General features: G+C 41.4%; 1 protein-coding gene across 1 annotated transcript in view; it reads right to left on the bottom strand.

The window, feature by feature from the left end:
- Positions 1-13,701: 13,701 nt before the first annotated feature.
- Positions 13,702-26,884, bottom strand: part of abca3b (ATP-binding cassette, sub-family A (ABC1), member 3b) — a 51,260-nt gene continuing 38,077 nt past the window's right edge. The window contains exons 18-31 of the mRNA XM_017705420.2: positions 25,972-26,170; positions 25,391-25,700; positions 24,852-25,125; positions 24,202-24,406; positions 23,857-24,076; positions 22,909-23,067; positions 22,340-22,500; positions 20,460-20,594; positions 19,414-19,608; positions 18,202-18,389; positions 17,341-17,511; positions 16,860-17,056; positions 16,678-16,751; positions 13,702-16,210 (exon numbers count right to left, since the gene is read on the bottom strand). Of these exons, the coding sequence (XP_017560909.1) occupies positions 16,079-16,210; positions 16,678-16,751; positions 16,860-17,056; positions 17,341-17,511; positions 18,202-18,389; positions 19,414-19,608; positions 20,460-20,594; positions 22,340-22,500; positions 22,909-23,067; positions 23,857-24,076; positions 24,202-24,406; positions 24,852-25,125; positions 25,391-25,700; positions 25,972-26,170 (2,620 nt within the window). The 3' untranslated portion in view covers positions 13,702-16,078. The remainder of the gene's footprint in view (positions 16,211-16,677; positions 16,752-16,859; positions 17,057-17,340; positions 17,512-18,201; positions 18,390-19,413; positions 19,609-20,459; positions 20,595-22,339; positions 22,501-22,908; positions 23,068-23,856; positions 24,077-24,201; positions 24,407-24,851; positions 25,126-25,390; positions 25,701-25,971; positions 26,171-26,884) is intronic.

The raw sequence follows: 26,884 nt of genomic DNA, 5'->3' as shown, positions 1-26,884 counted from the left end.
GCCCCGAAGGGCCTGTTGCTATTTTTTCCTGAACTGCCTGCAACCATCCTCCTTCAGCTTCCATCATCTGATCTTTGTCTCTGTCTTCACTCTCTTCCTCTTTGTTTCTAATCTCATTGTACAGACAACCACCCTATGCTGCCTTGCTACACTTTCCTCTGGTACCACTTTACAATCTCCAATCTCCTTTAGATGGCATTTCCTGCTAAGGATATAATCCACCTGTGTGCACCTCCTTCCACTCTTGTATGCCACCCTGTGTTCTTCCCTCTTCTGAAAATGCATGTTCACCACAGCCATTTCCATTCTCTTTGCAAAATCTACAACCATCTGACCTTCCGCATTTCTGTCTTTCACATCATACATACCCAGCACCTCTTCATCCCCTCTGTTCCCTTCACCAACATGTCCATTGAAGTCTGCACCAATCACCAATCTCTCCTCTCTAGGGACACCATCTACCACTTCATCCATCTTACTCCAAAATTCCTCTTTCTCCTCTAACTGACAACCAACCTGTGGTGCATATGAACTGACCACATTCAAAATTACACCATCAACCTCCAACTTCAGGCTCATGATCCTGTCTGACACTCTCTTTACATCCAGGACACTTTTCCCAAGCTGTTCCTTTAAGATTAACCCTACTCCATTTCTCTTCCTCTCTTCACCATGGTAGAACAGTTTGAATCCACCTCCAATGTTCCTGACCTTGCTTCCTTTCCATCTGGTCTCCTGGACTCACAGAATATCTACCTTCCTTCTCTCCATCATGTCTGCAAGCTCTCTGCCTTTACCAGTCATTGTCCCTATGTTCAGAGTCCCTACTCTAACCTCCACACTCCTGCCTTTCCTTCTCTCTCGCTGCCTTCTAACCTGCCTTCCTCCTCTCCTCTTTGATGGTCTTCGACCTACAGTAGTGCAATTTCCACCGGCACCCTGCTTGTCAACAGGGAGGTTGTTGTTAACCCGGGCCTTGACCGATCCGGTATGGCAATCATATTTGTGATCCGCATGATAGTTTTGGCACAGGATTTACGCTGGATGCCCTTCCTGATGCAACCCTCACCATTTATCCGGGCTTGGGACCGGCACCAGAAGTACACAAAGTACACCCCTAATGGCTGGTTTATCTTTTATATTTTACTACTGTGGTCAATCTGTTTCTGTAATGAGGTCTGATTAATGACTGTTAAAGGAAAATTTCACTGATCAACCAAATGTACACAGTTTTTCACTTACCCAAAACATTTAAAAACATGGCTGTATTTTGGTTTAGTAAAGCCAAAAAAACATTTCATGCTTAAATCGCTCTTGAGTGAAATGGTACTTCAGATTTATGGAGAATGTGCTGTAGGTCGTTTTGAAAGTGGTTCTGTTTAGCACCAAAAAGGGTTCTTGCTATTGTTACAAGCTTGACATCATAACAATAGAAGAACTCTTTTTGGTGCTACATAGAACCCTTGTCAAAAAGAACCTGTCATATAGAACCTACTAGAGCACATTCTCCATCAGTCTGAAGAACCATTTCACCAAGCAAAGATTAATTTAATCATGCACAGGGTTCATTGAATATTTATGGTACTATATGGAACCATTTTCTATAGTACACTCTCAGAAAAAAGGTTGTAAACTATCACTGGGGTGGTACCCTCAAGGGTACCTTTAGTCAGAGAACCTAACTGTACCATAATCCACTGAAATGATATTTTCTGTACTGATAAAGCTGTACTGACTACACACACCCCACTTTTTATTGTATTGTTCTGTTTTAAAACATTAGGTTATGAAAAGTTACAAATATGTACTTTTCACCTGGAAATGTATTTAAGGTGCACAGTTGAAAAATGTACATTGTTTGTACCTATATAAATGTACCTGCATAGAACCTTTTTCTTAAAGCGTAAAGACCCTTGAAGAACTATCTTTTTAAAATGAGGTAGTTGCTGCAGACCAAACAAACAGAATGTTTTGTGTTTATTTTTTGGTAGGGTGTTTGATATTTGGCCCCGCCCCTTTCTGATCTGTTTTGCATATTCATGTGTGAAACATGCTCTTTGTCCTCTCCAGTGGTGAATGGTATGTTCCCTCTGGAGGAACTTGAGGCTGTTGCCAGGTAAGAAGACACCTCCACCACAGCAGCACTGCAGCACTATGAAAGTAGGTGATTTGTTTAAAAATTTCTTACATGAGGATTATACTTGAAGCAACACTTTTCTGCAGCTCTTCTTAGAGGTGTGCTGGAATTAGTCTGTGCAGGATCTGGATGTGTTGATGCTTGAAGGGAGCGTTCACAGGTATGAGCACATCAGATTTAACATGTAATAACAGTTGTTAATTAGGGGTTTCCTCTGATAAGAACCTGCCAAAAAGACAGAAAATATACATGAAAAGTCAATGTGAAGATATTTTATTACAAGTAATTGTCGAGCATTGCTATTGTTCCATTTATCTTTAAACACTGTGTTCTAATGATGCAGAAAAGTAAAAATTGCTATTTTGTGCATGTGTGTATAAAACATTTCAAAATGTGCAACACTGTTAAGGTTTATGTGGAATAGATAGGTAATAGTTTTAAGCAGTTTAACTAACATGTAGCTATTAATTATATTTCACAAGATAAGACAGACAGACAGACAGACATGTTATTTCCATTATGTTATGATGGTGGCAGCATCTGTACAAATAAATTTGTAAAATTTCAGTTCCTGTTCTCATAGATGCTTTACAAAGAAGTTTGCCTGCAGTTCTATAGAGAATTCTATATACAGTGTTTTGTGACCTCAATATTGTTGTTTGAGAAGAGCTTTAGGCTTCTCTCCCCACCTTACTCTTAGCTGACTGTTCTCATTATTGTCCACCTGTCATAATTAGAATACGCACTAATATAATATAAGCATACATAAGGCATCTAGCTAAGTCTTTTGCCTTTATCGTGATAAAGAAAGTAATAGTGGTTTCAGAGCAAAGCCTTTGGTTTATGAACAGGTATAAACCAAAGCATAAACCTAAGGTCCTGTTACTTTCCCTATGTGTATTGTAAGTCTTATGCTTATGATGAAGCTAATGTAAACAAAAATATCCTTTTAGCTCCAAAGTAGGCTTAGTGAGTGAACTGAGATCTAAAGCGCTTGGGGTTATTTCCCACTATTGTTACAGAGAAGTTAGGATAAAGCAAATTAGGGCTAGGCCATATGTGCTTAAAGAAGGCTTAGAATCCGAGCTCAGGCTTATAATATTGTTTTTACATTACATTACATTACATTACATTTACATTTAGCAGACGCTTTTATCCAAAGCGACTTACAAATAATGTGGTACATAGAACAAACTAAGTTTAAGTAAATGCTACACTCAGAGCAAGGCCTTTGGCTCAGTTCCAGATCACTAAACAGTTCTTTCTACAACTAATTAAAAACATTTGAGTAAAAGTTAGGTTAAATTACTGATACTTGAATGCACAGATTTTAAAATATTAATTTGTTTTAATAAACAATAATCATAAGCTGTGGGGAATTCTGAAAATCCATGTGGGAAATAACCCCAGGCTTCATCTAACCTTAATACCACATCTGCTTTCTCTAACTTCATGTGCCTATGTGCCTAGCTCTAATAACACAATTAGCCTGAGGTCTAGCCCTGCACCTATAATTATGCACTGTAACTACAACTGGTAAATCCTCGGACTGGCTTTCTTGGGCTGTGCGGTGCATTTCTTCTTGGGAGCTTTGGCCGGTGTAGCAGAGGCTGGAGTGGGAGCGACTTCTGCCGTCGTTCTGCTTTTTCCGCGAGTAGAACGAGAATGAGCACAAATGGCACTTCACAGGAACCTCCCTCTCAGCTGACCGGTCGGCCCCTTAAAAGTCCTATGAGAACAGCATAGAACTCGGCAGGTGCAGGCAAAGCTGCTTTGTGACAACACCTGTTGTTAAATGGGCTATACAAACAAACTTTGACTTGACTTGATTCTTAGACATGAGCATTGAAAGTGAATTTATATGTTTTGAAACCACAGGGGCAATCTGGGTAAATACATTGAATAATGACTATGTCCAAAATGACCATGTTCTAGTTCACTTAGATACTACAGTGCCACAGCTTTTACAGTCATACATTAAAATTGAGAAGCACACAAGCAACAGACAAAAGAAACATATGAACATCAAAATCATGATCTTCTTAGAAACTAAAAAATGTTTACTAATTTGATCAATAAAATACATAAATAAAAGGTAGCTTTAGGAAACAAATAGCCTTAAAGTTATATACAAATATCATATCTGAATCCACTTGAAGACGATGTGTTCAACACACATGCAATTTGACTGAAGGTAAACCCCACCTTGTTAACTATGCTGTGGGGGTGGGGGCCTGAGCAACATTTGTGTGTGCATGCAACGTTATATATACTGAAACAGTTTTATTTTCTGATTATAATGATAAACCATGACACTCTGCTGGCAAACATACGCCTCTCTTTCACTGCAGGGCTGAACAGTTATAGCTGATTAGCTATAGCGAAGGCAAGCTAGCTAGCTAACATGTTAAGAGTGCTAACAGTATCAGAGTCTATGTTCAAACACCCCATTACAGGCTGGGTTCATCGAACAGAGCGTGAAATAAGTATTAAATGGACAAACAGTTCAAATTCACTCATGTTTGTAATCTTCTAGCTCGTCGTAACGCTAATGTTTGCTATGCTAACGCTAGGTGCAATAACATTTGCAGGATACATATCCAAACTCCAGGCTCGGTGGAGCTAGCTAGGTTAACAAAGGCAGAAATGACACAAGTTTGTGGACACCTGGCACCCAAATGTCACATTCAAAACCATAGGTGAAGCAAACACAGCCTCTTTGGTGGAAAAAGATTTCTACAGGTCTCGTGAAGGACACACAACATGGTTTATTTTATTTGAATATGCGGTGGTTTAGGTCCTTTATGTCATACTAGTCATCCCTTAACCTTAAGTTTCATAAAATTATATCCAACATTGCGTTGTGTGGGTGTATACATGTGATATAGATGTCCATGATGGAGGGGAAAGAGACCCCAATGATCTTCTTAGCTGTCCTATAGTGAGGACAGCTACTCCACACGTATCCAGAAGACCACTAGCATTGTGGACGACCCCATCCATCCCTCACATGGACTATTCTCACTGCTGCCATCTGGCAGCATCCGTGCCATCACTGCCAGACTCTGCAACAGCTTTGCTCCTCAAGCGATCAGGTTTTTAAACTCACAAGAACCCCCACCCCCAAAAACTCTTTTGATGCTTTACTTGCACTGCTGGATCACTGTGTTTCCACTGATTTACTCAGGTTTTTCTACCTCAGTAACTGTTGTGTTTATGTATGTCATCTGACTGCGTGACTTTATGTCTGCACCATATTCCACTACCTCATGTCCAGAAATGTGTGCTATGTCAGTGCTGTTTACAGTGTTTAATTTATTGTTTTTATTGTTTTAGTTTAATTTTTTGTTTGCACACTATGTCTGCATGTTCGCACATTGTACTTTTCGTTCCTTGTTGCACTGTGTTCCTGGTGGAACATAATTTCACTCCACTGTGTACTTGTACATAGATGGAATGACAATAAAAGCCACTTGACTGTTGACTCTACACAAATTAAAACACTTTGAAGTATATAGTGTGTTTGTACGATGATACAGCAGCAAAACACTGTAAAAAATGTATTAAATCCAAGTTTTCCTTACAGTGGGAAAGTGGATCCCTATCTAATATATATAATTGTCCTGGCCCAATTTCAATAAGGCCTTCAATATCTACCTGGATTTTCATCTTCCTATTCATTTCTTTGGCAGCATTACTGTTCTATGTGCCATGTTGCCAGTTATTTTCAATGTATTAAATCAGCTTGGGCCAGGCTAAAACCAGGTTTTCCTTACAGTAAAAGACTGGATATTTGTCAGAGATATGTAATTATCCTGGCCCGAAGTAAATAAGGCCTTCAATATCTACCTGGATTTTCAGTTTCCTATTCATTTCATTGTGTACATTACTGCTAAATATGTTACCAGTCATTTCGAAGGTATTAAATCAGCTTGGGCCTATCTAAAACCAGGTTTTTCTTATAGGGGGAGAATGAATCTCTATGGAAGATATGTAATTATCCTGGCTCGAAGTGAATAATGCCTTTGGTGTCCACCTGGAATTTTAGCTTCCTATTTAATGCATTGTGTGCATTACTGCTCTATGTACCATGTTGCCAATCATTTTAATGTATCAAATCAGCTTGGACCAGGCTTTTCCTTACAGGGGGAGACTGGATGTCTGTCTGGGATATGTAATTTTCCTGGCTCGAAGTGAATAATGCCTTCATTATCCACCTGGGTACATCTGCAGTTGAAAAAAAAATCTATTTAATCACATTAAATTTAGATTTGGATTAGCTTTAAATCTAATTCATAAACAGTTATTTTTTTTCTTCAGTCTCATTTTATAAACTTGCAGTAAAAAAATCTTGGAAACTCATATAATTACAGAATTAAATATTTTATTCCTTTATAGTAATCTTCATGTTCGGAATGGTAAGGTAAACTTCAGCCTCATCTGCTGGACTGAGAATAGTCCACCAGCCAAAAATATCCAGCCAACGGCATCCTGTGGGCAGCGTCTGGTGACCACTGATGAAGGACTAGCAAGTAAGCAAGCAAAGTGTATTTATATAGCACTTTTTACAACAGATGTTGTCACAAAGCAGTTTTACAGAACAATCAGCATTACAGAAAGAAAATCTGGGTCCAAGCCAGAATGAGCAAGCCAGTGGTGACAATAGCAAGGAAAAACTCCCTAAGAGCAAGAGGAAGAAACCTTGAGAGGAACCAAGACTCAGAAGGGGAATCCATCCTCCTTTGGTTGACACCAGATAGCAAAAATTGTTATTGTAAAGTATTATAGTATAAAGTGGGAAAAACAGGTAGGACAGTAGTTAATTTGATTAGTTAATGATTATGCAGCAGCAGCAGCATCTGAGGGTGTGGATAGCACAGCATTGTACAGCAAGAAGTTTGTGGTCAAGCTGGTCTAGAAGGCTGGTAAACAGTGGGCACCTGATCAAGGCAGAAGAGGCAGCAGCATCAGACGCACAGGATGAGCAGCTGTTCATCTCGGCAAAGAAAGGAAAGAAAAACACAGAGTTAGATCTGTAATGAGTGACTGATCACAGATTACAGTGTAAACAGAGCATCAGAGAATCTGGCAGCTCTAGATCTGACAAGGAAAACTAATTACCAAAGGCTTGACTATGCATGTAAATATTTAGCCTAGACTTAAAAACTGAGGCTGTGTCTGAGTCCCAAACATTAACTGGAAGATTAATCCAAAGCTGGGGGGCTTTGTATGAGAAGGCTCTCCCTGCTGATGTAGCTTTAATAATTCTAGGTACTAGTAGTGGGCAGCACCTTGTGATCAAAGTAGGCATGATGGTCCATAGTAGGAGAGAAGTTCACTCAGGTACTGAGGGGCGAGTCCATGTAGAGCTTTATAGGTCAGTAATAGAATTTTATGATCAATGTGAAATTTAACTGGCAACCAGTGTAGGGTTGTTAAAACTGGGCTAATATGGTCAAACTGTCTGGTTCTTGTGACTAGAGGATGACCAACAAACAAATTGTGCAGCAGTAAATGAGCTCTCGTCGCTGACTACAAGGTGGAATGACAACGTAGGAGTCTCTCAGAGTGGACAGTGAGTGGACACAGTGTTTAAAAACTCCAGCAGTTCTGCTGTGTCAGATTCACTCATACCAGCACAACACACACCAACACACCACCACAGCCATGTCACTGTTACTGCTGTTGCTGAGAATGATCCAAATAGTACCTGCTCTCTGAGGGTCCGTGGGGGCCCTGACCACTGAAGAACAGGGTAAAAGGGAGCTAACAAAGTATGAAGAGAAACAGATGGATTCCAGTCTGTAATTATAGAACTAAAATGTGCACCTATATACACTGCTCAAAAAAATAAAGGGAACACTCAAATAACACATCCTAGATCTGAGTGAATGAAATATTCTCATTGAATACTTTGTTCTGTACAAAGTTGAATGTGCTGACAACAAAATCACACAAAAATCATCAATGGAAATCAAATTTATTAACCAATGGAGGCCTGTATTTGGAGTCACACTCAAAATTAAAGTGGAAAAACACACTACAGGCTGATCCAACTTTGATGTGATGTCCTTAAAACAAGTCAAAATGAGGCTCAGTATTGTGTGTGGCCTCCATGTGCCTGTATGACCTCCCTACAATGCCTGGGCATGCTCCTGATGCGGTGGCGGACGGTCTCCTGAAGGATCTCCTCCCAGACCTGGACTAAAGCATCCGCCAAATCCTGGACAGTCTGTGGTGCAATGTGGCGTTGGTGGATGGAGCGAGACATGATGTCCCAGATGTGCTCAATCGGATTCAGGTCTGGGGAACGGGCGGGCCAGTCCATAGCTTCAATGCCTTCATCTTGCAGGAACTGCTGACACACTCCAGCCACATGAGGTCTAGCATTGTCTTGCATTAGGAGGAACCCAGGGCCAACTCCACCAGCATATGGTCTCACAAGGGGTCTGAGGATCTCATCTCGGTACCTAATGGCAGTCAGACTACCCCTGGCGAGCACATGGAGGGCCCTCCAAAGAAATGCCACCCCACACCATTACTGACCCACTGCCAAACCGGTCATGCTGAAGGATGTTGCAGGCAGCAGATCGCTCTCCAGACTCTGTCACGTCTGTCACATGTGCTCAGTGTGATCCTGCTTTCATCTGTGAAGAGCACAGGGCACCAGTGGCGAATTTGCCAATCCTGGTGTTCTCTGGCAAATGCCAAGAGTCCTGCACAGTGTTGGGCTGTGATCATAACCCCCATCTGTGGACATCGGGCCCTCATACCATCCTCATGGAGTCGGTTTCTAACCATTTGTGCAGACACATGCACTTTTGTGGCCTGCTGGAGGTCATTTTGCAGGGTTCAGGCAGTGCTCCTCCTGTACCTCCTTGCACAAAGGCGGAGGTAGCGGTCCTGCTGCTGGGTTGTTGCCCTCCTACGGCCTCCTACTGTCTCCTGGTAGCGCCTCCAGCCTCTGGACACTACACTGACAGACACAGCAAACCTTCTTGCCACAGCTCGCATTGATGTGCCATCCTGGATGAGCTGCACTACCTGAGCCACTTGTATGGGTTGTAGAGTCCGTCTCATGCTACCACGAGTGTGAAAGCACCACCAACATTCAAAAGTGACCAAAAGAGCCTGTCACCACTGGACTCCAGAGAAGTGGAAACGTATTCTGTGGTGTGATGAATCACGCTTCTCTATCTGGCAGTCTGATGGATGAGCCTGGGTTTGTCCAGGAGAGTGTTACCTGCCTGACTGCACTGTGCCAAGTGAAAAGTTTGGTGGAAGAGGGATAATGCTATGTGATTGTTTTTCAGGGGTTTGTCTAGGCCCCTTAATTAGTTCTAGTGAAGGGAGATCATAATGTTTTAACATACCACAACATTTTGGACAATTATATGCTTCTAACTTAGTGGGAACAGTTGGGGAAGGCTCCTTTCTGTTCAAGCATGACTGCGCACAATTCGAGGTCCATAAAGGCATGGTTTGGTAAGTTTGGGGTGGAAGAACTTGACTGGCTCACACACAGCCCTGACCTCAACCCCATCAAACACCTTTGGGATGAACTAGAACAGAGATTGCAAGCCAGGCCTGCTTGTCCAACACTAGTGTACGTTTGATTCATAATGACCATGATTGTCCATCCATCCATCCATTTTGTAAGCCGCTTCTCCGTCAGGGTCGCGGGGAGGTGCTGCCCATCCCAGCAGTCTTCGGGCGGAAGGCAGGATACACCCTGGACACGTCGCCAGTCCATTGCAGGGCAGACAGACAGTCACTCACACATAGGGGCAATTTAGCACGTCCAATTGGCCTGACTGCATGTCTTTGGACTGTGGGAGGAAACCGGAGAACCCAGAGGAAACCCACGCAGAGAACATGCAAACTCCACACAGAAAGGACCCTGGTCGCCCGGCCGGGGAATCGAACCCAGGCCCTCCTTGCTGTGAGGCGACAGCGCTACCCACCACGCCACCGTGCCGCCCATGACCATGATTGTGTATTATAAAAAAGTAATAAATTAAAAGAATAAACCAGCCATTAGGGGTGTACTTTGTGTACTTCTGGTGCCGGTCCCAAGCCCTGATAAATCGTAAGGGTTGCATCAGGAAGGGCATCCGGCGTAAAACTTGTGCCAAAACTATCATGCGGATCACAAATATGATTGCCATACCGGATCGGTCAATGCCCGGGTTAACAACAACTGCCTCCGATGCTGTTGACCAGCAGGGTGCCGGTGGAAATTGGACTACTGTAGGTCGAAGACCATCAAAGAGGACAGGAGGAAGGCAGGTTAGAAGGCAGCGAGAGAGAAGGAAAGGCAGGAGTGTGGAGATTAGAGTAGGGTCTCTGAACATAGGGACAATGACTGGTAAAGGCAAAGAGCTTGCAGACATGATGGAGAGAAGGAAGGTAGATATTCTGTGAGTCCAGGAGACCAGATGGAAAGGAAGCAAGGCCAGGAACATTGGAGGTGGATTCAAACTGTTCTATCATGGTGTAGAGAGGAAGAGAAATGGAATAGAATGGAATATCCTTAGTAGAAGATGCCACCTAAAGGAGATTGGAGATTGTAAAGTGGTACCAGGGGAAAGTGTAGCAAGGCAGCACAGGGTGGCTGTCTGTAGAATGAGATTAGAAACAAAGAAGAGGAAGAGAGTGAAGACAGAGCCCATGATCAGATGATGGAAGCTGAAGGAGGATGGTTGCAGGCAGTTCAGGAAAAAAATTGCAACAGGCCCTTGGGGGCAGTGAGGAGCTACCTGAGGACTGGGAAACTACAGCTAAGGTGGTGAGAGAAACTGGCAAGAATGTGTTGGGTGTTTCGTCTGGTCAGAGGAAAGAAGACAAAGAAAGTTGGTGGTGGAATTACGAAGTCAAGGAGAGTATTCAGAAGAAGAAGGCAGCTAAGAAAAAGTGGGATAACCAGGGAGATGAAGGAAGTAGGCAGGAGTACAGTGAGGCTAGTTGCATAGCGAAAAGTATGGTGGCAAAGGCAAAGGCTCAGGCCTATGATGAGCTGTATGAGAGGCTGGACAGTAAAGAAGGAGTAAAGGACCTGTATCGTTTGGCTAAACAGAGAGATAGAGCTTGAAAGGATGTACAGCAGGTTAGGCTGATAAAGGATAGAGAGGGAAATGTACTAGTGAGTGAACAGAGAGTGTTGAGTAGATGGAAGGAGTACTTTGAAGAAATAATGAATGAGGAAAACGAGAGAGAGAGAAGGACAACGGGGGGAGAGATAGTGGATCAGGAAGTGCAGAGAATTAATAAGGTGGAAGTGGGGGCAGCTTTAAAAAGGATGAAGAATGGAAAGGCAGTTGGTCCTGATGACATACCTGTGGAGGTATGGAGATGTTTAGGAGAGAAGGCAGTGGACTTTTTAACCAGGTTGTTTAACAAAATCCTGGAGAGTGAGAGGATGCCTGATGAGTGAAGAAGTAGTATACTGGTCCTCATTTTTAAGAACAAGGGTGATGTGCAGAGCTGCAGTAACTACAGAGGTATAAAGTTGATGAGCCACACCATGAAGGTATGGGAAAGAGTTGTTGAAGCAAGGCTAAGGCAAGAGGTTCAGATCAGTGAGCAGCAGTTTGGTTTCATGCCCAGAAAGAGTACCACAGATGCAATTTTTGCGTTGAGAGAAGTACAGAGAAGGTCAGAAGGAGCTACATTGTGTCTTTGTGGATCTAGAGAATGCAAATGATAGGGTGCCAAGACAGGAATTGTGGTACTGTATGAGGAAGTCAGGTGTAGCTGAAAAGTATGTTAGGGTGGAGTAGAGGTCATAAAGGTGGATGACTTCAAATATCTTGGGTCAACCATCCAGAGCAATGGACAGTGCAAAAAAGAGGTGAGGAAGAGGGTGCAGGCAGGATGGAATGGGTGGAGACGGATGTCAGGGCTGATGTGTGACAGAAGGATAGCAGCAAGAGTGAAAGGGAAGGTTTACAAGACAGTGCGTCCTGCTATGATGTATGGTTTGGAGACTGTGGCTCTGTCTAAAAGACAGGAGGCTGAGCTGGAGGTGGCGGAGATGAAGATGCTGAGATTTTCGTTGGGAGTGACAAGGATGGACAAGATTAGAAATGAGCAGATCAGAGGGACAGTGAAGGTGGAGTACTTTGGAGATGAAGCCAGAGAGGCCAGGTTGAGATTGGTTGGACATGTGTTGAGGAGGAATAGTGGATATATTGGGCAAAGAATGTTGGAGATGGAGCTGCCGGGTAGAAGGGTAAGAGGTAGACCTCAGAGGAAAGATGGATGCAGATGATCTGCTGTGGCGACCCCTAAAGGGAGCAGCCGAAAGAAGAAGAAGTGTATATGGGTTGATTCAAATAGTATAAACTAGATACCAGAAGGTATTTTTGAGATGTTTTATTTAATATTTCAAGTTTTTTGGAGGGGAACAAAATCCTGGAGAGTGAGAGGATGCCTGATGAGTGGAGAAGTAGTGTACTGGTCCCCAAGTTATTCAACGATAAATAAAATGTACTTATCTATTTACACTAATTCCACTAATAATTATGTTTATTGTAACTTCATGTAGTACAACTTTTCATTTTTATCATATTCCTCTTTTGTGTTTTCGGCCATCTATGAATAAGAATAAGTAGCATCGGCCATCTATGAATAAGAATATGTTCTTGGTGACTTGGTTGGTTAAAGGTTATATACAGTAAAAAGAAATATTAACCAGCTCTGTTCTTATGGAATGCTCTACAGTTGTGTTCATTATTTTCATCTAAAGTTTCTTCTTTATTTTTTAAAAGTTTGTACAAATGAGAAGAATCTATAAATATGTAGACCAGTAGCATGTATCTACAACAAATTTTAATTAAAAAATAGTGACTCCAAACTTTTGAATGGTAGAACATAAAAAAGAAAGTCAACTACTAGCTTAACTGTGTCCTGTCAAATGGTTTCCCTGGAGAGAAAAATCCCATGTGTTCTCAAGAAGACAAGGTGATGACTGGGCTTGTTTACACCAAAGGGAAGATCATGAGGGACATAGTAGTGCACTGACCCCCAAAGCTAACATTAACTTCTTTGAGGTACTGGATTTCCTCAATAATTTTCTCCTCACTCCCTCTCCCGCCCATTCCGAAGTCTTAAATTTGGTGTGGGCAATCTTGCATTTCTTTCCAGTGTTCCCCATTAGAAAACAGTCTGTTTTCTAATCTGGTGGGGAATGATCAACAAGTAGGCATGGGAAAGCTAATTGTATGATGTCAACTTGATAGCAATAGGATAGGGTTTTCTTTGAAATTCCCCAAACGTTTCTGCAAACTTTACAAGTTTACAAGTTTTGTTTCCTGCTAAGACAACAACCTTTTTCAGTACAAAATACAAAATACAATTCTGTACAAAGTACATGGATCAACACCTTTTTACAAGCTGTAGGAACACAAAGTGTTCACAAAAATGAATTTTCCCCACAATAATCCCCCCCTCCTTTTTGTTATTTGTTATACATGTATGGCTGCCAAATCCTAGTTATGGGATGCATAAATAGTATGGGATAAGAATGCCCTCCCTACTAAAATAAGACTACTTCACTCCACTCATTTACATAGACCGTATTTATTTAAAAAAAAAAAAACAGAAAGAAAAGAAATAACAATATGCACAAGGTTAAGTACATAAAATTACAATTCTCCCCACTCATATTTTACAATTTCACCAAGAAGTTTAAACATTGTAATGATCATAAAAACTGTCAAGTTCTTTTGCTCTTACCCAAAAATGCAACATTTCAGTTTTTATAAGCAGCTCAAATATGAAAGCTAGTGCCAACATACAAATGAAGAAGAAAACAATAAATTAACAATAAAAAACATTAATCTAACCCATAATCATTAGCCCTAAAAAAAACGACAAGAGGATGCCCAACACTTCAATTAACCAATATACAGTGTGAAGCAAAATGTTAAGGGTCACCCTAAACCCAGTCAAAACCTTCCCTATAATATTGTGTCTGGTTTAAAATGAAACTGTGATGTGTGGCCAATACCCCAATGATAAATAGCACAAAACCGAGATGTTATCAGATGAGTTTTCAGACTAGTCAACACCAATTTGTTCTATGATTCACTAACCAATGCCTCAGAACTGGTTTATTAAAATCTGAGACAGCATATTATGAAGGACCACTTTGCAGTAGTAGCTTTGCCCAAAAGCTTTAAAATCTACAATCACAGAACTTAAGGACTCTCTTTTTCCAAGAGGCTGATGTCATTTTCCAAGCTTGACTGCGTAAAAATTGTAAACAAGGCCCTTATAGGTTGTGATGGGCCAAGTAGTTTGTGCACCAGCATACACAAACTACCAGTGAAAGGTTTACAACTTTTCAAGAGTTTAAGATTATGCCTGTAGATCAAAATGTATTCAGGATTATGGAAAACATACACTCAATCAGGTGTGTCTAAACTTTTTTTAGTTGGTAGTACATATGAATATGGAATACATATGGGAGTACTTTTTTTAGACTGGTAGTACATATGAAAATGACATTCTGACACTAAGCTGGGTACATGCATTCAAAAGCATACATTTGCAAATGTGAACAACTGGAAGAGTGTACACCATTTGGGTACCAGTTTCCAAAAGGCATCATAGTGTTAAGACTTTCCTTATTAGAGTGTTCAAAGAGAGGTCAACTGCACTGCATCTAATTTTTGTGCTATAATACTTTAAGGAAACTCTCTTCAAGACAGTGTCAGTTCAACTAAAAAAGGCACAAAGCAACATTCACTACCTTGCCAGAATTTGACATCAAGGATAGTGTAGAGAAAAAGTATTCACTCTTAAAACAGAAAACTAACTTTAATTTTTCAAATTAAAAGCTTCTTGGGAGTGACTAATGATATTGTCTGTGCAATGTGCTGTGCTGGGGAAAAACATTCATACACACATGCATATTTTAAAGAGAATGTCCTGATAAAATAATAATTCCCTAATTCCCTTTTTTATAATTGCAAATTTCTGCATTGCTACAAATGTGCTACATGGTGCCACAGTGGGTAGCACAGCAATAAGCCTCACAGCAATAAGAGCGTGGGTTTGATTCCATGGTTGGGGGAACTATTCAGAGTCTCCATGTTTTCCGTTTTTCAGTGTGGGTTTGCTCCCATGGTCCAAAGATATGAAATCAGGCCAATTGTAAATACTAAATTGCCTCAAGGTGTAAGTGTGTGTTTACCCTGTGATGGACTGGTGACCTGTCCAGGGTGTTGCTTGCCTTCCACCCAATGAGTGCTAAGACAGGCTGCAGCATGCCCCTGTGATCTTGGGGGATAAGCAATGAATGAATGATGACATGATAAAGCTAAAGGAGAGTTGATTTTTTTTTTTTTTACTTTTTTTTAACTTTATGTATTTATTATCTTTTTTGTACATGAGTAGTTTGAGATTTTTTTAGTTCATATAATTTTTTTCAGGAGAGGCTCAGCACACATATCTTCAAATTTAAGACCACAGCAAGAGACAAGGAGAAGACAACCAAAAAAAAAAAAAAATCAGGCTGCTTCATACAAGTGCACACTCACAAGCAACTCAGTCCATTGTAGTCGACCATTATGCAGAAAGCAAGGGACCTTCTGAACACAACCACTGATGCAAAGTACAGTCTTTAAACCTCAAACTCAAAAGACACAAAAAGTGTTACACATCAAGGACTTATTGTTGTACTTCATGTAACATACCTTTCTACCCCAACACACTCCTCGCAATGACCGAGACACACAGAGAATTTACACAAGCATTACACATGCTTAGCCCAGACCTCCACTGCACTGGTTGATACCTGCATGTTTGCGTATAGGGGAGAGGAGATGACTGTCTGAGATCTGAGCATGTGAAAGTAAATCTCTCAGCCCAGGCTGTACCTCAGAAAGGTGTAGACAAGGAAGTCTAGGGGAGTTTGCATCTCCTTCCTAACCACTCTTATTTTTTCCCGGCTTCAGAGCAGTGCTGGAACTGGGCAAAGCTGAGGAACACCTGCTCCAGCGAGATCTGACTCACACAATAGTCCTCGATACTGTACTTCTCTTTAGCTGCCTCTAGGGTTCCAAACACCTTGCAGGGCAAAGACATGACATATTATGACCATGACTGACAGATGTACAAATGTAAAATTTCTATTAATTTGCTGAGTTTAACATATCAAAAAAATTATGAATAGCTTTTACATTGGCCACAATTTCTATTTCTTTTTTTTTTTTCAAATATGTTAAATTCCATTCTAAACAGTAATTGAGCATTCAAATGTGCCGAACTGTGTCCTCTGTAAAGAATGTGCACTTATTTTCACTTGGAAAATAAAAAGCATAGAACTTTAAAAGGGCTGCCGAAACTTTTGCATATAACTGTAAGTGTAGTGCCATCTGTAACCAGCAGGATTACTACTAAATGAGAAAAACTGGGCTGGTCTTTGCTCTCTTAGGTATGGCAACCTTTGTCCCTTTTTTAAAAAAAAAAAAAAAGCAATTACTATCAACATGCTCCCAAGCTTAGTGTGATGCTAGAGTTACAGGGATATATACCTGAGCCCAGGTCAGTGTTTTGTCCGTCAAGTGGTAGTGAACCATCCCCTGGTGTTCATCTTTCAGTAAACTTCCTACAAAGATGAAAAGACAATACAGACGGTAATTAACAGGCGCAAGATATATTATGTCCAGATCAGTGTAGGCACTATGTAGACAGATGTATGCCTTCAGATACAAACCAGGGAAGGTGCTCTCAATGAAATCTTTAAAAAGCTGTAGGTCCATCTCCTCTAAATCTGGTCCTGTATGGACTTTGGCCAACAGAGTATAGCCGCTGCCAAATTTGCTCTTCAGGTGCTGTGGGCTTCCCAGACACTTGAACTGCCCGTTTACCATCACAGCAAGTCTAGTGCATAAGGCCTCACACTCCTCCATACTACAGACAGGCAAACAGACAGTCAGAAGCCAGCAGGCTACACTAAACATTCTCTATTTTTATTTTATTGTACTGAAATACACCTTAATATATCACTTTACAGGAATACTTCAAGAAATGTGCAAACACTACTAATAATGGATAAACCCTAAGTTTAAAAGCTGAGTTTGCAAATATGCAAAACAAATCAAGCAAAGTTTATTCTCCATTGGCTGGTACTTATCTTTGGATATCCTGAGGACAAAAAAGTTCTAAATACTTTCATCTCTAAGAGAGTGACAAACCTGTGTGATGTGATAATAATAGCTTTGCCAGACTCCCTCGTGCGTGTGACGGCATCCCACAGCAGGCGCCTGGCAACAGGGTCCATACCAGTGGATGGCTCATCCAGGAAGATGACAGGCGGCCCACCAATCAGTGCCACACCTGCACTCAGCTTCCTTTTGTTACCCCCACTGTGGGAGAGTAGACATTCAAATAGAGAAAAAAATATTAGGGCCTAATATTTTAGTAAAATAAAAAATGAAAATAACTCACAGTGGAAACAGCCAATCACGTTTTAATTACCAAAGGTTTGGACCAATTTTGCGAGGAAAAAAATATCACTCTAGGCCTTCCGGAAGTCCTAGATATGTCACTGACAGCAAGTGTATGTAGTGGTCTGACCAATGCGTTTCAGTCAGAAACAAGGGCTCTTTACTGATGAAGTCACTGTATAATTGCTACATGGTAAACATATGTTAATGTCTTCTACAATGTCTTATTTTTTCAAATCTCTGTGTTTAATCTAGAATGGTGAAAAACTGTACATGTGAATCACTGTTCTTAGCACTACCTAGAATGTCATAGCAGATTTTAACATTATCATTCAACATTTTAACATTTTTCTCATTCTGACATTTATGTCCTGAACTAAAGACCTAGCTCTAATGGTCATTGTTAACCAATGGTTTATAGAAAGTCTGTGGTTGCTAATCCATGTTTATTTACTAAATAGTCCCACATAATCTCTGTCTTTTAAATTTACACTCATTCTCAGCTATTCTACATCACACTTGCACACTTGTACAGCCGATACACAGAGATCACATCTCAGCATCTTTTGCAGTCATCTAATTTTTCTCCCAAGTTCTTTGTAGCCATACCTGTAACTGCGAACCAATTTGTCCGCATGGGGCTCCAAAAGCAGTGAGCGAAGTACATTCTCCACGCAGGCTGACACATACTTCTCCGGGATTCCCCGGAGTCTGGCATACATGCTCAGAGTCTCTCGCCCAGTCATGTGATCCAAAACCGCATCAAACTGTGGGCAATACCCAATCCGTTGCTGCACCTGCAGAACAAACGTAAGTGACTGGGTTACGATGCTAACATAATTCATCAGTGTTTTGCAGTGTTTGTCCTGCATAATGTTAAACAGGGCTAAAAGGCAAATAATGAAAGAGACTTAATGGTGTTAAATGGTACACTATCAAACAGTTAAGTAAATAAAATCATTTAGAGTGGTTTGATATGAAATTAAACAGTATTGTACAGTACAGTCACAAATAATTAATCATGCATTTTGTTGTCACTGAAGTGCCAGAGTACCTGCATCGAATTGAATTACCTTTCTTGCTGTGGTATCAAGCTATAAAATGTAGGTGGAGCTAGTAATGTTTCAGACCATTGAATAGTTAAAATGGAATAGGCACACAATTCCTAACAGGTGTCACTGGAGTCAGACGACCACCATTTGAAAAAATGAACAAAAAAACCCTAGCTATTAGCAATCTAGAATGACTGTCTTTCCCATAAAACCCAGTGCAAAGTAACAGATAAATTAGGACCTAAAGCACTACTCTATTGTTTCTAAAATTATTTGTGTGTACTGTTAATAAATTCCCATGAAATATTGTGTGAACACACAAGCTAAGAAAACTGTGGCTACTTTCATGGTTCTGTTATGCGTTAGGAAACAAATGCAGGCACCTGACAAGTATAAGAGCAGTTCTGAGTTCAGATTTGTAACGGTAATGATGCTGTACTTGCAGGTAAAATTAAGACACTGTTATTGTGGAAAATGCACAGCTGAAAGTTTGAGAAAATTAAGAACACTGCTGAAGGAAAGGAACACTAATGGAGGAAAATGGAGGACGTTCCTAAGAAATTTACACATAGAGAATAAAGAATAATTAACAATCTGTCTTCTTCTTAAGTTGCCAAATGATTCAGAAAGTATATTTTACAGTGAGTACAGTGGTGATGCAAAAAAGTGCACAGCTTGTCACTGTAATTGTCATTTTATTATTTTTTTTACAGAAAGCTTAAAACAGGAATGAAGCCATAAGCAACACACTATTTCTACAAAATCTGACCTTCTTCACATCCCGGAGGATGCTGTAGCCATCAATGAAGGCATCCCCCATAGTCACAGTGTCATCGCCAGTCAGCATTTTAAAAGTGGTTGTCTTCCCAGCTCCATTAAATCCAAGCAGGCCAAAACATTCACCCTTCCTCACAGCCAGAGACAAACGATCTACTGCCCGCAGAGGCTGACTCCCTGGGTAAACCTATTCACAATGCAATACACCTTTCTTTTAAAATGCATACACACAGATTTAGTAGTTGGAGAGATGCAGAGAAAAGCAGATAAATCAAATTCACATTTGTGGGGTGTTAAAGAATTTCACCCAAAAACAGGAAGATTATATTATATAGTAAGGGGCAGTGAGTGTCATGCAACCAAGTTCTTTCTAATTATTCTTATTCCTATGTCATTCTGTATTAGCATTTTAGCCATCCTCATTTGTAGACTGAAATATGCAAACCAGGGGCATCGTTAGACCAGTTTTAGGCCAGTTTTAGGAGGGCTTTTGCCCCACCTAAATATTATTTATCCCTCCCAAAATAATGTACATAATTAGTTTAAATTATCAACAGTATATTGCATTTATTCTTCATTATTCAACTGTCCCCAAATTCCCAATATACTGTTATAGCAGTGCACAACCTATGGGAGGCACTACTGTTGTTCTGATCCACAGCTATCAGCAGTGCTAACAGAGATTTTCTAACAACAACAGGAGATGGAAATCCTCTTATGTTTACACTTGGGGAAAAGTGAAACACCAGCTCAACCAATCATATGAGATCTCATAAATTGTAAGCCGATCATATCAGACCTGATGGTGGGTCTCTGGCGCCAATCACTCTTCGAAGTAACGTCAGTCAGCAACCACTGAAGTTGTGACAGGATTTTAACTAGAAACGTACTAAAATAAAGATTTGGTCTAACTCAAAATATATAGTATAAAGTAATTATACTGAATTAGTGAGGACAGTTACAGACTGAAGACATCTGCCTACTATATGGATTTCTGCAGACTATGGTCAAAACAAACGCAAAAGAACATTGCACTACCTTGGTAAGCTCCTGAAGAATGAGGGGGCTCCCCACCATGGACTCCACAACAGGCTGGCACTCCAAAACTCGTTTTCTCTCTTCAGCCACATCCCTGTCTTCAGGCTGAAGAGCGTCCTCCCCTGCCAGCAGGTCCTGACACATGCATACAAAGAACTTTAGCTTTTTATTCTATATATTCAGTTCCAAATTTTGCTTAAATGGGAATTCCATAGATTAAATCAGTCAGAGTGTTTTGGTAACAGTGGTGGTCACAGGAACTAGGTGTGACAATGTCTACAATGCAAATATATACACTGCTCAAAAAAATAAAGGAAACACTTAAACAACAAATCAAACTTCTGTGAAATCAAACTGTCCACTTAGGAAGCAACACTGATTGACAATCAATTTCACATGCTGTTGTGCAAATGGAATAGACAACAGGTGGAAATTATTGGCAATTAGTAAGACACACTCAATAAAGGAGTGGTTCTGCAGGTGGGGACCACAGACCTCTTCTCAATACCTATGCTTTCTGGCTGATGTTTTGGTCACTTTTGAATGTTGGTGGTGCTTTCACACTCGTGGTAGCATGAGACGGACTCTACAACCCACACAAGTGGCTCAGGTAGGGCAGCTCATCCAGGATGGCACATCAATGCGAGCTGTGGCAAGAAGGTTTGCTGTGTCTGTCAGCGTAGTGTCCAGAGGCTGGAGGCGCTACCAGGAGACAGGCCAGTACAGCAGGAGACGTGGAGGAGGCCTTAGGAGGGCAACAACCCAGCAGCAGGACCCCTACCTCCGCCTTTGTGCAAGGAGGTACAGGAGGAGCACTGCCAGAGCCCTGCAAAATGACCTCCAGCAGGCCACAAATGCGCATGTGTCTGCACAAATGGTTAGAAACCGACTCCATGAGGATGAGGACAGGCATGACAGAGTCTGGAGACGCCTTGGAGAGCGATCTGCTGCCTGCAACACCCTTTAGCATGACTGGTTTGGCAGTGGGTCAGTAATGGTGTGGGGTGGCATTTCTTTGGAGGTCCACACAGCCCTCCATGTGCTCACCAGAGGTAGCCTGACTGCCATTAGGTACCTAGATGAGATCCTCGGACCCTTTCTGAGACCATATGCTGGTGCGGTTGGCCCTGGGTTCCTCCTAATGTAGGACAATGATATACCTCATGTGGCTGGAGTGTGTCAGCAGTTCCTGCAAGATGAAGGCATTGAAGCTATGGACTGGCCCGCCCGTTCCCCAGACCTGAATCCGATTGAGCACATCTGGGACATCATGTCTCGCTCCATCCACCAACGCCACGTTGCACCACAGACTGTCCAGGAGTTGGTGGATGCTTTAGTCCAGGTCTGGGAGGAGAGCCCTCAGGAGACCATCTGCCACCTCATCAGGAGCATGCCCAGGCGTTGTAGGGAGGTCATACAGGCACATGGAGACCACACACAATACTGAGCCTCATTTTGACTTGTTTTAAGGACATTACATCAAAGTTGGATCAGCCTGTAGTGTGTTTTTCCACTTTAATTTTGTGTGTGACTCCAAATCCAGGCATCCATTGGTTAATAAATTTGATAAACATTGATGATTTTTGTGTGATTTTGTTGTCAGCACATTCAACTTTGTACAGAACAAAGTATTCAATGAGAATATTTCATTCATTCAGATCTAGGATGTGTTATTTGAGTGTTCCCTTTATTTTTTTGAGCAGTGTACATCGCTTGTAGACCTACATATTTCTCCTGAGTTTTAGATGTAATGTTAAATAAAATAGTAAAATAGTAGTAAATTCCCATTTAAAACATGCTCATATCATAAGTCGGACAATTATACCACATTATACACGACTGACTATATCCCTGCTCTTTTGTTCTCTTTGCACTCTTACCTTCCTGCGTCTCCTGCAGAGACGAAGTAATGTCCGGACCCATTGCAGCTCAATGGCAAAGAGGAGGGCAAAGAAGACCACACCCTGCAAGGACATGGCCACCAGAAAGCGTCCCACACCAGGTTCATCCATGGAGAAGTAGTTCAGCTGGTAAGTGATGTCTATAGAAAGCCACAATACATTTCTTGCTTAGTGCTAATTTGAAGGCTATAGATATTCAGTAATGTCACCCTTTGTTCCACTGTGCTTAGCTCTGGACTCAAAATGGTTTTCATTAAGAATCTACACAGTATTCTACTCAAGTCTGACTTAGCAGTTTAGCAGTGCAAAACTTCTAATACAGCTAACCATGGATGTATAACAATCTCTGTCTAGAAAAGGAACATTAAAGGTTTCTAAAGCAACATGGTCTCCTCTAGTGTTTCTTCACCAGTGGTATGTTCCATTATCTCATTACACCCACTTGAACTCAAGAAGAACTAGTAGGATCTGGTGGTTGTGGAAAATGAGGGTACTCCAGTATCAGAGTTGAGAACCAATGCTCTGGAGTTGTACAGAGTAATACTAACTGAAAAAGTGGCAGATTTCTTTAGTGAGGGGGCTGGAGGTGCAGAAGGTTATGGTCTCATAATTCTGGTAGAACTGACTGAAGGACATGCCAAGGCAGTAGTTGGGGAAGAGCAGAAAAACTTTATCCAGCAGGTGTGAGAGCTCCTGTAGTTGCAGCTCTAAAAACAGCAAGAGAAAGCAGATGAGTTGAAAAAAGATCAATGGGTTATGCAAGTCAGCATATGCCATAACAAAAATCTGAACTAAGAATCTCTCACATATACACTCACCGGCCACTTTATTAGATACACCTTGCTAGCAAAAGGTTGGACCTCCTTTTGCCCTCAGAACTGCCTTAATTCTTTGCGGTATACTTTTAACAAGGTGTTGGAAACATTCCTCAGAGATTTTGGTTGGTTATTTGAGTTACTGCTGCCTTTCTATCATCTTGAACTAGTCTGCCCATTCTCCTCTGACCTCTCACATCAACAAGGCATTTTTGTCCACACAACAGCCGCTCACTGGATATTTTCTTTTTTTCAGACCATTCTCTGTAAACCCTAGGAATGGTTGTGCGTGAAAATCCCAGTAGATCAGCAGTTTCTGAAATACTCAGACCAGCCCGTCTGGTACCAACTCGGTTTGCACTTCAGCAAGTTGTCTTGACCACCTCTACATGTCTAAATGCACTGAGTTGCGGCCAAGTGTTTGGCTGATTAGCTATTTGTGTTAATAAGCAAATGAACAGGTGTATCTAATAAAGTGGCTGGTGAGTGTATATTGCTAATGTAAATAGCATCACATGAAAGCCAGTGGGGACTAATTAGCTTGATCACATCTGCAAAATGTTTACTGACCCCATCTGCCTCGTATGGTGTACTGGCAACATTATCAGTTGGGGTAAAACTATTCTTTAATCAGTTCCCAAGGTCCTCTCTGGGTGTGCAGATTGGCATCTGGCTTCTTACCAGGTATGGTCATGATGGTGACAGCAAGAAAGGAGGCTGTGCCACTGATGATATTGAAGATAGTGAGGCGCGTGTAGGCGGTGGCAGCACTTGAAAACAGAAAGCTGAGTAGGTACATGAGGGGGATCACGGCCCAACCATACAGCAAGAGCAAAAGCAACACATCTACCAAATGATTCTCTTCTACAAAGGCCTTCACAGCAAACACCCGGAACACAACCTGAGTGAGACAGAGACACCATAAACAAAATAGTGAGTGCAAGAAATAGTCAAAGCTTTATTCAGTGTTAGATAAAAGCTAAAGCTTATAACATATATATAAATAAAAGATCAAGTTGCACTGACCAGCATGAGAAAACAAGGCAGCAGGAAGTTGACCAGATCCCAGAGCAGGGCAGAAAACCAGAAGTTGGAGAGGTAGACACCGCTAACTTGCTGCACATGCTTGGACTTCACGGAACGCTCACTCACCAGGAGCAGAGCAAAGGTACTGGCCAGAGATGCCATACCATACATCAAGTTTATGGCTATAGCAAAGCCAGTCTGGCCCCTGGGAAGAGCATAGGAATGAAGGAGTAAAATAACACAAAAGGAAAAAAAACAGCAGGGTCAACTGGGTGGAAGTGGAAGAACTGGTTTGCATTGAACGAAGAAAGGATTATTAACTCACACACTTCTGAACCTGGGTTACTAAAAGCAAAGGTTACCACATGCACTTTGTTCACAAGATTTATATCAACTATTTCAAATAAAAACTAACTCAGTTCTAGCACAGGTTTTTAAACAAACTTCTACACAGGTTTTTAAACAAACTTCTACACAGTTAGAAAGTGCAATATTACAGGCAAAATCAAATGTTAAACTGAATGGATCCTAAGACTTCACCTAATGTCTGCATAAACCTAAATGATGACTACTTGCTTTCATTTAAAAGTAGAAATCTTAAATTCTAGCACTGTTCCCCACTCATCTCCTTTTCTGCAGCAGAGACTCACTCTGACAACTGGCTTTGGGCTGCCTCAGACATGTTGCGGGGCAGGGGTTTGTTTCCTGTCTGAATGGATGCATTAGGTCCAGCCAACAGTCTGTAGAGTGCATTGTCCACCAGCATGAGGGCTGTGGCTGGGGTGTGGTAGCCCTGGTTGTTGAAGTAGCCTGTTATTTCTGCAAACCTACTGGTTCGACCTCTGAAAGCTGCACCAACTACGCAGTGCTCATTGAAGGCTCCTCCCTCCCTCATGGCATTGTACAGCACATATTCTGAGAAATCTGGCAAACACAAGTACATTTGTTGATGTCAATGGGAAGTTCACTCATTCTTAAAACTCTGGAGCTATTATGAAAGCAGCTATAGATTAAAACGTTATTTGAGTGAGTGAGTGAGAGAGAGAAAGAAAGAATTACAGTTGAATAGCTCTAATTTGACCGATCTTTGAATATCAGCTTCTGCTTCAATAGTTTTTGTAATACTTCAAATCATAGGTACAGCTGCAGGTAATACCATATCATCTGATCAGTTAGATCATCCTCTTACCTGTTAGATTTGTTGTGGGTGTGGCACTTTGCACAGGGAGCTGTGCGGTGTAGGACTCAGCAAGGGCCGCAGCTAGCGGCCCTGCGCTGGCATCCAGGGCCACAGGCACTGTGGTAGGTCCATAGCGGCTGAGAGCCAAGCGGAGCTGGGGTGTGTTGTGATGTCCAGGCAAGGTACGAGCCACCACAAGGGCCACCACAGTGAAGATGAGTGGCACTAAAAACTGTGCAACCATCACCTTCCAGTTCCGCCAGCTGTACAACGCTCTCTTCAGGAACATGGCATAGAACTGCTGCATATATAGCTTAGCCTAGAGAGACAGAGCATAGTGAAAAATTAGATTAAATAGAGAGAGAGAGAGAGAGAGAGAGAGAGAGACATGAGAGAGAGAGAGAGAGAGAGAGAGAGAGAGAGAGAGAGAGAGAGAGAGAGAGAGCATTCATTGTATTATTGAAATAATTATAAATTTAATTTTGTTTAAGAGACATTCATTGGACCACTGCACCATTTGTGTTCAGTTTCTTGTATTTTACGTATCTTAATGACCTTGCAAACATAATCTATCTGCTAGGTAGACTAACCCCTGTGTTGAGTTTGATATTGGAGCAGTCCTCTGAGATTAGTGTGCCACTGTCGGTGAAGTCCGTCACATCAGTCAGGCCGCTAGTGCTGCTAGTATCATCGACTGTCCAGTCATGTGATCTACGCTCATGCTGGTATTGAAGGGCTGGAAGTTGGATGGCCTGAATGTCCAGACTGGAGTCCACCAGCTTCCCCACCCTGAACAAACAAATACACGCATGCACACAAAAGCTGTATGTAAGGATTCACACAATAATTTTCCCTACTAATGTCATATAAAAGTCATAGCCCTTATTCTCTTCAGTAATGCTGGAAACCCACTATGAAAACTTAGCCCTGCTCCATTCTCTTTAAAACCCAGGATAAAGCATATTGTGTAAACCAATACATGCTAAAGGGACTGTTCAGGAAAAAGATTATATGAAAGGCTGCACAGATGGATGTGGTAAAAGCAGAGATTTAAAAAAGTAGACCTAGAGCTCTCTGATGTCATTATAACCTGCCACAAGCAGGATCCTGGATGGATGGATGGATGGATGGAAGGACAGTGCCAAAGATAAAAGATTTGGTCTTTTTTGGCCCTGTTGGATACAGTTTGACATAGTATATTGACTGGAATCAAAGCTTTGTAAGATTCTGAAAATGAGTGTTGAGAGTTTTTTTTTTTTTAAAAGACACATCAATGATTAATGCTGAATTCCTGCAAGATTTGTTAATGCCTAGATGCTCATATCATATAAAAAGGTTTTAAAAATCTTGGGGTAGAGATCTTAAAACATTTCTACACTCTTAGAAAAAAAGGTATGAAACTGTCACTGGGGCAGTACCCCCCCTCTTGTCACTGGAGTGGCACCTTCAAAGGTACTTTTTGTTCTGGTTTAAAACATTAGATTATGAAAAGGTGTGTAAATG

This window comes from Pygocentrus nattereri, chromosome 14 (genome assembly GCF_015220715.1).
Source record: "Pygocentrus nattereri isolate fPygNat1 chromosome 14, fPygNat1.pri, whole genome shotgun sequence".
NCBI classification, from domain to species: Eukaryota; Metazoa; Chordata; class Actinopteri; order Characiformes; family Serrasalmidae; genus Pygocentrus; species Pygocentrus nattereri.
Note: the sequence above shows the minus strand (reverse complement) of the source record. Positions and strands in the feature narration are given on the sequence as shown.